The following is a 16,940-nucleotide window of genomic DNA, read 5'->3' on the forward strand; positions in this document are numbered from 1 at the left end:
GGGTGAACCATGGCTTGACGTCTCCACTGTCCCCCTGCTCTGTCAGGAGCACTTTGCTTTTTTTTTTTTTTTTTTTTGGCAATTAGCTTTATTCCCTGAACAAGAGAATAAAGTTAACAAGCTAAGCAAGTCAAACCTGATTAGCCTCTTTTTTTTTTAATTGCCTGGGAGCTGCAAGAGGAGTCCGGGGGGAAAAACACTCACATAAAGTGTACTGGCAAGGGGGATGGGGGGGAATTGGGACCAGAACTCCTCAGGCAGGGTTCCGCAGGACTGAGTCAACGCCTTATCCAGTGGCAACTAAAAAGCATGACTGAGGTCAGTGAAACAAAGCTCTATGCTCAACCAGGTCTGTTTCAGAGACTAAGTAAGCAGGGAGTGGCTGATTAGCTCAACCATGCTGTGCGGCCTCGGCCAGCAGAGTAGGGAGCTAGGCCAGGACAAGGAGCACCAGTAAGCACAATCTACCATCTGCTAGAGGTAGAAAAAATACTGGATGTTTCCACTGTGCGTCATCAGGTTACACTGGTGAGGTCACTGGCAAAGATCAGCTTTTTCTCTAACTCCATCTGCTGGTAGGATGGGATAACACCTAGTTGTGCAGAACAGAATGGCCAGATGACTAAACATAATTCTTATATATATGCTATTATTGTAATCCACTCCAATACTGGTTGTGTAGTGAATAATAATAATAATAAACCAAATCACTGTGGATACCCTGAAAACTAGATGCTCTGGTTTTAAATGGGATACAATAAATCTTATGTATATATTTACTTCCGGATTCTATATAATGGCCCTCAAAATAGCATGCACAATTTGAGTAATGAGTCAATTAGTGCTAATAATTGGGCACTATCAATTATTGGTGTTAATTGGCAACAATTTGGATTTGTGAGCACATCTTGCTAAGTGCTACTTTTTAGTGTGCAACTGGCAAGGAGGCGTGGCAATGTGATAGGTATGGGCGGGTCAGGTGTGTTCACTAAAGATGTATTATAGAGTTCGGAGGACCCCTGCCTATCTTACGCGTGAGGATTTACACCAGGTTCCAGATGGCGTACATCCTCATGCCCACTGTTGGGCGTGGATCCCGGCAATACATGCTATTCTGTAAATGGCACCCAACTCAGAGAACTGTTTACGGAATGCCGCTCAGCGTGAATTTTTTTCGGCGCCCATATACTGAATCTAGTCCTTAAAGAGGATTTGATCTAAGATGGGAACTGATTGCTTTTGGACAGTTGTACAGCACATGAATTCCATTTTTCTGTAAGCTTTATGAGGGGTATTTCCTTTACATAGCACAAAAAGGTTTAACAATTTTTAAGAGAAGAGGCACTGGGTATCTATTACTTCGTGAGAAAGGACTGTGCCAGTTCTTATTTCTGATCACACGTCTGAGGCCAAAGCATATTCTTCCATCTTCTTCACATGCCAAAACTGCAAACTGGCTGCACAATCATATCATCATGTTGCATCTCTTTGTAACAGTCATAGCAAGCAGGCATCCCTCCTAGCTGGTACTACGAAGACAGCATGTACCACTAGGAAACCAAAGTACATACGCTGATGCTGCCTACATAATCTGAATTATATGTGCTCCAATCTGGAATTAGGCAATCAAGTATATCAAAAACAATATTGGACACAAAACAGCTTCAACTTTCTGACATACAATTTATGGAGTGGAGGAGTGGCCTAGTGGTTAGGGTGGTGGACTTTGGTCCTGAGGAACTGAGTTGGATTCCCACTTCAGGCACAGGCAGCTCCTTGTGACTCTGGGCAAGTCACTTAACCCTCCATTGCCCCATGTAAGCCGCATTGAGCCTGCCATGAGTGGGAAAGCGCAGGGTACAAATGTAACAAAAATAAAATAGATACTATTGGAGATTCTACATGGAATGTTGCTACTATTGGAGATTCTACAAGGAATGTTGCTATTCCACTAGCAACATTCCATGTAGAAGGCTGCGCAGGCTTCTGTTTCTGTGAGTCTGACGTCCTGCACGTATGTGCAGGACGTCAGACTCACAGAAGCAGAAGCCTGCGCGGCCACATTGGTGATCTGCAAGGGCCGACTTCTACATGGAATGTTGCTAGTGGAATAGCAACATTCCATGTAGAATCTCAAATAGTAGCAACAGTGGAGGAGTGGCCTAGTGGTTAGGGTGGTGGACTTTGGTCTTGGGGAACTGAGTTCGATTCCCACTTCAGGCACAGGCAGCTCCTTGTGACTCTGGGCAAGTCACTTAACCCTCCATTGCCCCATGTAAGCCGCATTGAGCCTGCCATGAGTGGGAAAGCGCAGGGTACAAATGTAACAAAAATAAAATAGATACTATTGGAGATTCTACATGGAATGTTGCTACTATTGGAGATTCTACAAGGAATGTTGCTATTCCACTAGCAACATTCCATGTACAAGGCTGCGCAGGCTTCTGTTTCTGTGAGTCTGACGTCCTGCACGTACGTGCAGGACGTCAGACTCACAGAAGCTGAAGCCTGCGCGGCCACATTGGTGATCTGCAAGGGCCGACTTCTACATGGAATGTTACTAGTGGAATAGCAACATTCCATGTAGAATCTCAAATTGTAGCAAAAGTGGAGGAGTGGCCTAGTGGTTAGGGTGGTGGACTTTGGTCCTGGGGAACTAAGTTGGATTCCCACTTCAGGCACAGGCAGCTCCTTGTGACTCTGGGCAAGTCACTTAACCCTCCATTGTCCCCATGTAAGCCGCATTGAGCCTGCCATGAGTGGGAAAGCGCAGGGTACAAATGTAACAAAAATAAAAAATACATGGGAGGGCCAATATTTAGAACGTGAGAGGGAGCTCGGGTAACTCCCGCAGTCAGCCCGGATATTCAATGCTGGGTCGTTTCCAGAGACCAGCATTTAATATCCGGTTTATTTTTGTCTGGTTTAAACAAAACTAGCTAAATTGATATTTGCAGATAAACAGTTAAGTTTAAACCGATCAAAGATATTCCAGCTATTTAAGCGGCCCCATGTGGCCGCTTATAATAGCCGGCTATTTACTGAATATTCGAGATAGCTGGTTATCTCCTAGCCACTATCCGGCGATATTCAGCAGGGGACAGATGGTTTTGAATATCGGGGGGGGGGGGGGGGGGGGGGGGGGGGGCAGGATTTTTTCCCTCACTCTCTCTGCCTGTGGGCTTGATTTTATGAAAGGACACCTATGTGGAATGTTGAAAGTGTCTATTTGAAGCCTATTTTATAAAAATAATATAGGTGTCTATATGTGTCTTTATAGAATCGGCACTCAAAACCAGTCCCTTGGCACAAAAATCCACTTGTACAAATTTATACCAGCTCTACAAGTAGTAAATGTGTGTGCATAATCTGTGTATTGTGATAAATAAGAGGCTGTCCTAGCCGGGGCAGGCCACTAGATGGCGCTGTTCCCCTAAAAATGTCCAGGATGTCCGGGGTAGGCCACTAGAGGGCGCTAGGAGAATAGGTGGAGGTCGCTAGGACCGGGGAGAGCCCTGGGATAGCTACAGGTGCAGGCCAGTGTTGCCAGGTGGGCGGTTTTACCGGCCAATTGGGCGGTTTTCCGCGACCCGCCGCGGGAAATTTTTGCCCGCGGCGGGTTGCGGTTTTTTGGGCGGCTTTTTGGGTTTCTGGGCGGTTTTTTGGGCGGCTTTTTGCCTTTTTCGGCCGCGGGGGGCGGGGTTAGTGACGTTTTTTGGGCGGGGTTAGTGACGTTTTGGGCGGGCCGATGACGTGGGAGGCGGGGCCGATGACGTGGGAGGCGGGGCCGATGACGGGGAGGCGGGGCCGATGACGTGGGAGGCGGGGCCGATGACGGGGGAGGCGGGGCCGGTGACAGCGGGAGCGGGGGTGATGACGCGGGGGTGGGGGTGTCAGGGGCGGGGTTTGTGTTTGGGCGGGTTTTGGGCTGGTTTTTGTGCTGGATTGGGCTAGAAAAAAATTTTTCACCTGGCAACCCTGGTGCAGGCGGTTATGGGCTGGGTCCTGTTTAGCTATTAACCACTTTATACCCCACCTGAGATGTGAAAGGAAGAGAAGAGAGCTGGACCCCCCCACCGAAAGGATGTCGAGTCAGACCTCCTCCCACCACTCGCATTGCACACTGCCTTCACTCAGCGCTCCTTTGCCTGCCTTTAGTTCTATTTTGTATTTTATTTTTTTGGGCACCGAACAGCTATTGCTTACCTCTTTATTTATTTATTTTTTTTGAGGCAAGAAAGGAAGCAAAAGGCAAGAATCCAAGTCTCAACAGCTCAGGAGACTGGAGGGGTTGGCGGGGGGAGGAACGGGATGGACGTGGCACCACCGGGTGTACCCTAGAAAACACAGGGAGCCTCAACCCCCCCCCCAAAGACCAGGCTACTACTAAACCCGGGGAATGGGAATGGAGCCGGCCGGTCAATCTGAAGTTCTCTCTATCTTCACTTGCTGGCAGAGGGACATAAACCACAACTCTCTGGACTGATCTGTGGGAGGCTATGGAATAAAAAATTAACCCAACTACACTTAATCACAGAAAAAAAATACTCTGTCCCAGAAAGATGCAATCATTCTGCATATTAACATACACAGTCATCTTCAGAAAAGTAAAGTAACCAGTAAATCCATTAAAAAGTTTCTGTAAACAGGTACGCTTTAGAAAAAAACCTTTGAAATTGAAGACAGCGCTTACTGTTTCACAATTCAAATGAAAGAGAATTCCAGAAACTGGCGCCTGCAATATAAAACAGTTGAGCAAGTTTCCTCTAACCGAATTTGCTGGAAAGAAGAAACACCTAGCAGTAATTTGGCAGCAACAGGCACCATTGTGTTACTGTCTGTATTAGCATCTACAAGAATTTGGGACTGGATCCATAGATTGAGAAAATGAAATCACAAAAATCAAAGACCTCTAGCTAACTCCAGAATGCCTTAAATCCTAAACAAAAATCCCACATCTTTGAAAAATATTTTTTTTCTGTTGTACTTCGGCTCATTAAGACTGAAGGTTACTGTGACAAAACTCATAATGTTTTTAGAATTTTACATTCTTCCACAGAAATAGATTAAGGATTTGTTGTATCACATCAGTGCATACTACTGGTAAGACCCTAGGGCTGTTTGAAATCATTACAAACAAAGCATGGAAGCACTGCAAATTGTGCTTCCAGGTTACAGCAGAGGCGTATCTGGACTTCAGCGGGAGGGGGGGCCAGAGCCAGAGTGAGGAGGCACATTTTAGCCCCCACCCCAGTGCCACCGACCCCCCCCCCCCCCCCGCGACGACCCTCTCCACCCCCCTCCCGCCGCCAACTCTCCCCGCCTACGTTTGCTGGCGGGGGACCCCAACCCCCGCCAGCCGAGGTCCTCTCTTCCGTTGCAGCAAAGCTTCCTTCAGTTTCAAATTCTGAGTTGCAGGACGTCAGACTCAGAACAGGAAGCTTTGCTGCAACGGAAGAGAGGACCTCGGCTGGCGGGGGTTGGGGTTCCCCGCCAGCAAAGATAGGCGACGGCGGGTTGGCGGCGGGAGGGGGGTGGAGAGGGTCGTCGGCAGGGGGGTCCAGGGCCAAATCTATGGGGGTCCAGGCCCCCATGGCCCCACGCACATACACCCCTGGGTTACAGAGACATCATTCAGCTCATCCCCACGAGGAGGTCAGAGGAACAAGCAAAACACTGCTGCAATTCCATCTTTCATTCAGGGTGCTTAAAACTATGTTTAGACATGGTCCCTGGCTATCAAAGTTTCACTGGAAGCACATGCCACTGACATTCTTCAAGACGAGAGCAGTTTCAACCTGGGATAATCAAAGTATGGTGTGCCATTTCCTGCTTACGAATCCACTGACAAATGGACAGTACATACCTGCAATGGTGTGCACGCTCTGGTTTTATACTACAACACTTTGGGCACTTGTAGATAACTTCTCCTGGCTTTAGCTGCAAACTTTCCATGTATTCCTTAGTGGCATTTCCTTTCGGTACCGCCCCCTATAAACAAACCCAAGAAAAAAGATGTCCTTTTTCACTTCTAAGAAGAATCTTGCGATGGATGCAATTCTACGTGAGCGATGGGTACTTAAATGTGATCATCACCATCATCAGGTTGTATACTACTTTTAGGGATAAAGTCATTCGAAGTGGTTCACATCATAAACAAAACAATTAGGATAGAGATAAAGAAATACAGCAGCCAGAAATTTCCAATTCATAATCTATCAGTACGTACTGAACCACAGGGGTGCTGTCACTTTAGGTGGCTGGTGTGCAGTATAGGTGAAAGCATTAAACCATAATGACTGTCTTCGTACCACACCGTTTTTCTCTCGTGCATTCCTCATTCTTCCTATTCTTGGAAGATTCAAAAAGTCCGAGCACCAGGAAAATATATATATACAACATGGGGATTAATTTAAAAGCCCTATTCACGATTTCCATGTGCTAATACTGGCACTAACCTATAAATGTACTCACTCTGCTGCTCCCCAGTATCTCTCCACACTCGTCCTTCCCTACACCCCTTCCCGTGCACTCCGCTCCATGGATAAATCCTTCTTATCTGTTCCCTTCTCCACTACTGCCAACTCCAGACTTCGCTCCTTCTGTCTCGCTGCACCCTACGCCTGGAATAAACTTCCTGAGCCCCTACGTCTTGCCCCATCTCTATGCTGATGACTCCCAAATCTACCTTTCTACCCCTGATATCTCACCTTGCATCCAAACCAAAGTTTCAGCGTGCTTGTCTGACATTGCTGTCTGGATGTCTCAATGCCACCTGAAATTAAACATGACCAAAACTGAGCTTCTCATTTTCCCCCCCAAATCCACCTCCCTACTCCCCCCATTTTCTATTTCTGTTGATGGCTCTCTCATTCTCCCTGTCTCCTCAGCTCGAAACCTTGGGGTCATCTTTGACTCTTCTCTCTCCTTCTCTGCTCATATCCAGCAGATCGCCAAGACCTGTCGTTTCTTTCTTTACAACATCTGTAAAATCCACCCCTTTCTTTCCGAGCACTCTACCAAAACCCTCATCCACACCCTTGTCACCTCTCGTTTAGACTACTGCAATCTGCTTCTTGCTGGCCTCCCACTTAGTCACCTCTCCCCTCTCCAATCGGTTCAAAACTCTGTTGCCCGTCTCGTCTTCCGCCAGGGTCGCTTTACTCATACTACCCCTCTCCTCAAGTCGCTTCACTGGCTCCCTATCCGTTTTCGCATCCTGTTCAAACTTCTTCTACTAACCTATAAATGTACTCACTCTGCTGCTCCCCAGTATCTCTCCACACTCGTCCTTCCCTACACCCCTTCCCGTGCACTCCGCTCCATGGATAAATCCTTCTTATCTGTTCCCTTCTCCACTACTGCCAACTCCAGACTTCGCGCCTTCTGTCTCGCTGCACCCTACGCCTGGAATAAACTTCCTGAGCCCCTACGTCTTGCCCCATCCTTGGCCACCTTTAAATCTAGACTGAAAGCCCACCTCTTTAACATTGCTTTTGACTCGTAACCACTCGCCTCCACCTACCCTCCTCTCCTCCTTCTTGTACACATTAATTGATTTGATTTGCTAATTTTTGTCTATTAGATTGTAAGCTCTTTGAGCAGGGACTGTCTTTCTTCTATGTTTGTGCAGAGCTGCGTACGCCTTGTAGCGCTATAGAAATGCTAAATAGTAGTAGTAGCATTGACATGTATTATTGCATACTCGTGTAAAAACCGATTTCAGAAAGCCGCTATTTACATGTGGAAATCCACACTAGCTAGAAATGTCAAGAGGTCATGCTATGGGCAGAGTCTGGGTGGGACTAAAATCGACACGTATTCCCCATTTCACCAAGGGGATAAATTTCCACATCAGCTTTTCTAAACATTCAACAGCACGTGCAACTTTCTAAAGTGCTTATTTCAGCCACGGCTTTACATGCGGGATTAAGGGAATCATTCTCCTTCATCCCATGTAGTGTTTGTCCTTCTCCAAAATGAAACCACATTATAATTGCGGCCTCACTACTTAATTGGCGGCGCTTACCGTATAGGTTTGAAAAGGTGCAACAATACATGAGGGAGCTATGAAATCACCGTATAAGTGCCACAGCTCCACGTGGAAGCTGGCAGTGCACACTGTGCATTTATTTTGGGTATGTGTATTTTTTTTTTTTTAATGGTCGCTCCTGCTGCACTCCTGAATGTATTTTATTTAATTTGTATTTATTTATTTTCAGCACTTGATATACCACAAGTGATCCCTGAGGTTTACAATTTCTATTACAAGTACTTTGCAATATCCCTAATGGGCTCACAATCTAAGTTATATATTGCACCTGGGGCAATGGAGGGCTAAGTGACTTGCCCAGGGTCACACAGAGTTGGAGAGGGAATTGAACCTGGTTACCCAGGATCTCAACACACCGGTGACTGTCAAGCAGCAGCGAGAATCGAACCCCGTTCCCCAGGTCCACAACCCACTGCACTAACCATCAGGCCACTCCTCCACTCCACCTCTATCCTGCTAGATCATTTTCTAAACAAACCAGAACTCAGCATGTATGGACCTAGACACCTCAATTCCAACCTCTACGATTTATGTAAAATAAAGCTTCATATGTGTATCTATATATACAAGAAGGCAAAAGTAGAGGCTGACCAAAGACGGATCACCACTGGAGATCTGAATCCAACAGTCTTTAATGTTATACTTAAAAGAAGGACCCGACACGGGCCGTGTTGACGCATGCGTCTACATCAGGGGTCATACAATAAACTCTAGATCAAAGTGCAAGACAGCAGCCCTGCTGATGTCTGATACTTATGTAGTCGAAGCAAACAGACAAGCTTCTTGCAGCGACTACAGTATCTGGGTAAGGTCTACTGCTTTAGACACCAGCAGGGCTGCTGTCCTGCGCTTCGATCTAGAGTTTATTGTACGACCCCTGATGTAAACGCTTGCGTACGTCGAAACACGGCCTGTGTCGGGTCCTTCTTTTAAGAACAACAATAAAGACTGTTGGATTCAGAACTCCAGTGGTGATCCGTCTTTGGTCAGCCTCTACTTTTTACTTCTTGTTTTGTCGTCATAGATGATTTCTCCTGTCTTGTATTTTGTATCTATATATACATACATGGGTCTGTATACACATAAACACACCCACGCACAAATATAGGCACTAAATTATAAGGTATGTTTTGCAGTGATGTTTGAATGAAATAAATTCAAATTATTGTAGTATACAGCCCTGACACAGCATTCCACGTTCTGCAATGTGGTACTCAAAAAAAAAAAGAGGAAGCTTGCTTGGCTTATTATTAACTAGTAAAAAAGGCCCGTTTCTGGAACGAATGAAACGGGCGCTAGCAAGGTTTTCCTGGGAGTGTGTATGTTTGAGAGAGAGAGCCAGAGTGAATGTGCGGGTGTGACACAGAGTGAGACTGTCTGTGTGACAGTGTGTGTGTGAGAATGAGAGTGTGTGACAGGGCCCCCTCCCCTGTTCCTAATGCCCCTCACCCCGTTCCCTCCCCTCCTTTTCCTCCTCCTTCCCACACTTTGGGTTCCTTAAGGCTTTCAAAAGTCTATGTACCCCCATGGCCCTAACGCCCAGTATCCGGATACCCCACCGCTTTCCTCCTCACCCCTCCCCCAAGATGTAATACTTTCACATCCTTCATTTTTTAAAAAAAGTGTCCTATCTACCCTGTGTACAAATGCCGGGCATTCAGATTGTGTTCCTCTCGTAAATTTTCATTTCTTTCATTCGTTCAGAACTTGCCCCCCCCCCCCCCCCCCCCCCCTGAACACTTTTGGTTCCTTCAGTCTTTTAAAACTCTCCTATCTACCCTGTGTCCTAATGGCCAGCAGCACTCAGATTGTTTTGCTTTGCCAAATTGTCACTGAGGTCAGTGCGTGCCTGCCTAGCAGACCACTTCCGGCAGGCACGGTCCCAGGCCACATCCTGTTGGAGGTGAGAATTATTATATAGGATGATGGCTGTGATGAACAAATTTCCCAATAAATCTAAAAGACAGAAAGAATATAGGGGGCTCTCATCACTTGTGTCATATAATACAACGTGACTAGAAGCAATTCACATCCAATGCGAGCAAACGTTTGGATGTTTGTATTCTACTAACTCCTGCAAGCAGTGTTTTTCCGGAAGTAAAATCAAGACCCGACTGATTCAAATCAAAAGCTGCAGGATGGACCTTCTTTCCTGCCTCCTCCTCTTACGAAGACTCTCTAGCCCTTTCCAAACATTTCTCCAGGAGTTTAGGATCTGACATTCACACCTCAATAATGCTCGCTCTAAAGAATTTTACATTTTTTCCACACAACTAAATAAAGATTCCCACACTACTTCCTAAAGATCACTTAAGGCCATATTAAATAAGGGTGGCTTTTACAATGAAATTAGTGTCTTTGGATCCAAAATTAACCTCTCCATCATAAATTGCGTACCTCCCTTTGTTGCATGGCCAGTTTCTCGAAAGTGTGTGCTATTCTTTAATACACGAATATGGCCTATAGGGATTTATGTAAAATCTGAGTGGAACCCTATATCCACTCTACAGCTTTCTCAAGAAATCTCAGTTCCCTGCTAAATGTTTATTATAACACTAGTAAAAATAAGGCCCGTTTCTTAACGCAATGAAACGGGCGCTAGCAATGTAATGAGTTCCTGCCATTAATGTTTCCACGGTTGTATTCTGAATATAATTGTTGTTTACACGTGTAAGATTTCTTTATATACAATAGTTTTTGTGTAAACTGTGTTTATGGTAAAAGGTTTCCTTGTTCAGGCCCTTCAATCAGTTTAACAATCACATCAGAAGAGCTCCTTACTCGTGAGAATGCAACATACAGTTGCCCATGTGAGAGACTGAGAGTGACAGTGTGTTTTACAGACAGTGTAAGAGAGAGATACACAGAGTGACTGAGTGTGTGTGTGTGTTTGTATGTGTATGTGATGTCTGTGTGTGTGATGTGTGTGAGTGACAAAGTGATTAACTGTTTGTCTTCCCTTCCGTTCTGTGCACTTGCCTCCACTGATGTTGGTACCTCCCTGTATATGATTGTTTGTTAGAGATTCAATCCACTCCACTTCCCTCCTCCAAGTTCCGTTCTGTCTGATTGGTTCTTCGTTCCTGTGATGTCGCGTTTGTTTGCTTGGCAACTATGCAGCATTCTGTTTCCTCGACGTGAGGGCGGGGACAGTGAGAGCCAATGAAACGCTGAACTACAGACTTACGAACCCTACACTGCCACAGTGCCACGGAGTCAGCTTCAGAATGTTGGAGGTGCTTTTTATTATATAGGATGTTTGTTTGTTTTTTTTAAATCTTATCATTCAGCCATTTTACATTAACAACTTTACCATTTACAGGATTGAGTGACTTTGCCCTTTCTGTATCGAACTACTGACCACTGATAACCCCCTTCTGGCCTCTCCATCTGCTTCCAAAGATTTTGAGGTCTATCCCCTTCAAGAATGGAATAAAAATTCTCATGGTATGAAGGACGGTGTATCAAATCAGATAAATAAATAACCAGTTTAAACTGCAGAGGCATCGATATGCTTTGTTGAAAACAGTTACAGAAAACACCGCAGGACATAAAAGGAATTTCAGCCATGCTCGCGCTATAAAAATGTAGATAAAATCAGCTGGAGCGTATCCCTGTTCCACACTACATTTCACACAGTAATGCAGGAAATTCTCTGCTGCCTCTAAGATTCACAAGCCCCGACTTATTCCTAACCATTTTGATGACTTGTTCTGGTGTTGTGAGATACCACTCCCCCCACCCCCACCCCCCCATGTCTTAACCCGTTTCTGTTAGCAATTAGAGGTCTGGATGCAGACCATAGCAGATAGCAGGAGAACCGTGGGCACCTTCCATGGTAAAAGGAATCCCAGTTTTAACCAATTTTCTATGCCACACTATCATCAAAGCCTTGCAGTAATCTCACTATTCACATCTTATTTCTCTTTGATCTTATCTTCTACTAGTAAAAAAAGGCCCGTTTCTGACACAAATGAAACGGGCGCTAGCAAGGTGTGCCTCTGAGTGTGTATGTTTGAGAGAGTGACTGTATGAGAGAGCGAGAGACATAGTAAATGTGCGAGTGTGTGTGTGTGAGACTGTGTGTCTGACAATGAGTGTGTATGTGAGAAAGACTGAGAGTGTGTCCCCCCTTCCCAGCTTCAGGGTGGCTGGCTCCCCTACCTCCAGCTGTCATGGTCGTGCCCCCCCTTCCTTCCTTCCTTCCTCCCTGCCACGCACGTTCAGGTTCATTCCCACCGTCCCTCCCTCCCACTGCCATGGTCAGGCAGGCTCCCGTCCCACCGTCGTTCAGGCTGGCTGGCTGGCTTGCTGGCTACCTGTCTCCCTCCCTCCCACTCTCCGACGTTCAGGCTGTCTGCCTGCCTGCCTCCCTCCCTCCCTCGCATGTTGTTCCAGGTTCGCTCCGTGAATCGCTGTTACCCTGTGTGTTATTTATTTCGCAACAGTTTTTTGTGTCGGGACGCTCTGTTTATGTTTGTTGGTTCACCTCCGCGCCTGTGCCTTGTGTGTTTCGGCACTCGAGAGGCTGCTGCCTCCCTCCTTACCTCGCACGTTGTGGCTGGCTTTGTCCGCGAAACGTTGATACCGTTTATTTTTTTTTGGGGGGGGGGGTTTCGGGACGCTGGTTTTGTTTTTGGCTGCTCCACCTCCGCGCCTGTGCCTTGTCCGTTTCGCCCTTCGAGTGTCAGTGCTCCGCCCTCGATGTCATCACGTTGTGATGCGAGGGCGGGGCAGACACTCATGGGCAAACCGGATATCTATGCCACCTCAAGTTTCCGGCTGAGGCTTCATTAGAACGATGGAGGTTGTGATAAGTATGAGGCTGTCCTATCCGAGGTAGGCCACTAGAGGGCGCTATGAGAATAGATGGAGGTCGCTAGGCTCTCCCCGGTTCTAGCGACATCCACCTATTCTCCTAGCGCCCTCTAGTGGCCTACCCCGGATAGGACAGCCTCATACTTATCACAAGGTGCGTTTTATATATAGAGATATCAATGTTTTCAATGCAAGACCTGAGGGCCAATGGCAGCCCCTGGAGAACACCATGGTCCCCCTCTTTCTGATTTTATTTTGCTACCTTCTGCCTCTCTACCTAAGCACACAACAGAAAGGGAGAAGTGGTTGAAAAGAAGAGTCACATGCTTGAAGATCAAGGCATTTCTCAAAAGGGTGCCCGGGCCTGAAATTTAGACCACTGAAAGGATGAAGAGGAAGACCCACGTCCCGGGGAGTACTTCCTGGTCAACTATCTGTCGTCATATTTCTATGTTCTTCACCTCGAGGTCTTTACCGAACAGCGTTTTCCCTGAAAGGGAAGCTTCGTGATACGCTGCCCTATAATGGGGCCATAACAGCCGCCTGGCTGTGACAGTCGCGCCATCTGCTTGGCGGAAGAGCACACGAGGTGATAAAGCGAATCCGCCAAATAAGCCAATCTGGATTGCATCAAAGGGAAAACCGCAGATGGCTGTTCCTCAACCTCCGAGGACGCTTCCCCTGCTTGCTGAACCCAGCAAAGGCATGCCCATGCAGAGTACGAATTGTAGACTGGCGCCTGGAGAGAAAGGGCCAAGACCTGAATGACAGCGTCAAAGAAGCCTCCAGTTTCCTGTCCTGCACATCTTTCAAGACCATCCTCCCCCCCTCCACCGCAATGTGGTTTTCTTGGTAGAAATCAACTGGTGGTAAACACCGAGACGCCCATCATATTACTATGGGTGACTCGGCATTTACCACCAGCTGATTTCTACAGAGAGCTAAAAAGGCTAAAGCAGCTAGGGCTCTTCAGCTTGGAGAAAAGGCGGGTGAGGGGGAGATATGATAGAGGTCTATAAAATAATGAGTGGAGTTGAACGGGTAGATGTGAAGCATCTGTTCACGCTGTCCAAAAATACTAGGACTATGGGGCATGCGATGAAGCTACAATGTAGTAAATTTAAAACGAATCAGAGAAAATTTTCTTCACTCAACCTGTAATTAAACTCTGGAATTTGTTGCCAGAAAATGTGGTAAAGGCGGTTAGCTTAGCGGAGTTTTAAAAAGGTTTGGACGGCTTCCTAAAGGAAAAGTCCATAGACCGTTATTAAATGGACTTGGGGAAAATCCACTATTTCTGGGATAAGCAGTATAAAATGTTTTGTACTTTTTGGGGATCTTGCCAGGTATTTGTGATCTGGATTGGCCACTGTTGGAAACAGGATGCTGGGCTTGATGGACCTTTGGCCTTTCTCAGAATGGCAATACTTATGTACTTAACACTACTGCGACTTAGTAAAAGACCTCTATAAGCTGCGTGCGTCTGATAGCGCTATACAAATGCTAATAATAATAATATAAGCAGTGAATTTCTTTTCGCATCAATTAAGATTCTGATGATTTGCTGTAATCTCACTTTTTTTGGTCTTGGCAGTAGGCCCTAAGCCAAAAAAACAGCATTGGGGAACCCAGAATTGGGAAGAACCAGTGGCTACTCCAGGCCAGAAGGACCTCAGCAGCCTGCTCTGAAGGCAGAGTGTTGGCAAACTCCATCACACTGCATACCAAGTTCTTCAAGTGGAGAATGATGTGCAGCTGGTAGGACTGTGTGTGGGTGTTATGATTCTGCTAGACAGGCAGGGGAATGACTGGGACTCGCTTCTGATTGGCCTGTCAGGGATTGAGCTGACGTCTACTCTGAAGCAGCAGACGTCAGAAGCCAGATCTATTTAAACCTTACCTCTCCCTACAGCCTTTGCTTTAGCCTTTGATTCCAGTCAGCTGAAGCCTGTTTCCCTCTCTCTGTTCATGCTAGTAGCACACCGTGCTTTGCTTACTCTTCTCTGTGCTTGTAGCTTTTCTGTGTGCTGGTTTTTTCCCATCGTATGCTTGTTTGTCTCCCTAGCTTAGCTGCTTTCCTTGATTACCTTGCTTCCGTGCACCTGTGGGTGCTCTTTTCTGTCTCTGTGTGCTGGTTATTCCCAGTGTATGCTTGTCTTTGAGACTGGTTTTTTTTCGGAATTCACAAAGTTTATTTTGTGGTCAGAAGGTGTGGTTGTATCCTGATGTTGCTAAAAGTACACAGGAAAAGAGAAAACTGTTTCTGGCTTTGAGAGTGAAACACACTCTTTAGGAGTGTCATTCTTTATTAGATTATTAGCATATCCATGTAAATGTATTATACGCTATTTAGGAGTTAAATATGTATTGTTTGACCTTCAACACTTGCGTACCTTCCTAGATACTAAGCAGATTTCCAGTAGGATTTGATCATCACAATGCATGACGTTTATAAACGGCTGCGGATTATTCAGTATAGGGCCTTTTCTTTAATAATTCTTTTTCTTGTGTTCTCCTTGTAAATTCAAGTTTACTCCCTCCCTTTAGGGGTCTAAGGAAGAGTTAAATGTAGTTTCTTGACTGTTTATTTAGTTTTCTTCTTTGAATGTTATCTCAGTATTGCTGTAACAAATGTTGACATAATACATTTTCAAAATTATAAATAAACAACAACAACAACAAAAAAAAGAAACACAACCTCTCAGCTCCACGGAAAAAAATACAACTGCTTGATCCTGCGCAACTAAGGCAAGTGGAAAGGCATCCACTCGTACATGGTTGACACTGCCAAAGACTTTTAGAAGATGTAGAATGCCGGGCAGCATCTATGCCAGGGCTCTGGCGGACGGTTATCACCCAGTCGTGGTAATATGCAGTTCCGCTTGTCCTCAAGAGAAAAACGTGAACCCCATATTCGCTCTAGATCTCTTTCAACAGAGAAAAACAAATCAGGCAAACAATAGCCAACTTACCGGATCAGTAAGCATAATCCTCAGATGAGATGCCAGAGCAAGGACTGCAAAGCAGTTAAAGAGAGCTCCGTTAATCACCGAGTACCAGAAGTCTCTGGAGGGCAGCAGCATGACAAACAGCACAACGAAGTCTGCGTAGAAGACCAGAAGCCAAGTGATAACTGCGCAGACCATGCCGCAGCCATCTCGGATGAACCAAACCCTGTCCGCCATCTCTGTCTCCACTGGAGAGGAATCGTAGTTATCATTTTCAGAGAGCAGGGGGTGATGCTCGATGTCACGGAACCGGTGTCCTAGTGACTGCATGGTTTCTTGGACGTGCCCTAAACAGATCAGAGAAAGACAGAAGATATGAACCAAACACAAAGTGGCTGTTAAGTTTATTTGTTACCAGCATAAGAAATCAAAAACCTGAGACTTTTAAACGAGTTATTATGCTGTGGTTGCTGCTCTAAGAGTCTGTAAACACCTATCAATTTAAGTGTAAATATTCCTCCTCCCTGTTTCCATCTTTCTCAGTCACTGAGTGTGAAAACATCCTGGTAAATCCCAAGGGTACCAGCAACATTAATTATTTACCGATGCTGTCAGTGTGCATATGGCTATGTAAGATAATTCACAAGAGTACAGAGTACCAAGCCTAAACCAGTTTACACTGGGAGATTTAAGTACCCAGGCAAAATAGTAACATAGTAGATGACGGCAGAAAAAGACCTGCACGGTCCATCCAGTCTGCCCAAGAAGATAAATTCATATGTACTACTTTTTTTATTTGTACTGTCCTCTTCAGTGCACAGATCGTATAAGTCTGCCCAGCACTAGCCCCGCCGCCCAACCACCAGCCCCGGCACAGACCGTATAAGTCTGGCCAGCCCTATCCCCGCCTCCCAATCACCAACCCTTGCCTCCCAACCACCAGCTCTGGCACAGACCCTATAAGTCTGCCCAGCACTATCCCCGCCACCCAACCACCAGCCCCGGCACAGACCGTATAAGTCTGCCCAGCACTATCCCCGCCTCCCAACTACCAGTCCCGCCTCCCAACCACCAGCTCTGGCACAGACCGTATAAGTCTGCCCAGCACTATCCCCGCCGCC

At 46.1% G+C, this 16,940-nt stretch overlaps 1 protein-coding gene across 2 annotated transcripts in view; it reads right to left on the bottom strand.

The window, feature by feature from the left end:
• The window catches only part of ZDHHC7 (zinc finger DHHC-type containing 7), a 141,081-nt gene that overhangs the window by 39,924 nt on the left and 84,217 nt on the right, over nucleotides 1-16,940 (bottom strand). For both annotated transcript variants that reach the window (XM_030204538.1, XM_030204539.1), the window contains exons 3-4: nucleotides 15,844-16,166; nucleotides 5,867-5,991 (exon numbers count right to left, since the gene is read on the bottom strand). In XM_030204538.1, the coding sequence (XP_030060398.1) occupies nucleotides 5,867-5,991; nucleotides 15,844-16,149 (431 nt within the window). In that variant the 5' untranslated portion in view covers nucleotides 16,150-16,166. The remainder of the gene's footprint in view (nucleotides 1-5,866; nucleotides 5,992-15,843; nucleotides 16,167-16,940) is intronic.

The sequence above is a fragment of the Microcaecilia unicolor genome, chromosome 5 (assembly GCF_901765095.1).
Source record: "Microcaecilia unicolor chromosome 5, aMicUni1.1, whole genome shotgun sequence".
Lineage (NCBI taxonomy): Eukaryota > Metazoa > Chordata > Amphibia > Gymnophiona > Siphonopidae > Microcaecilia > Microcaecilia unicolor.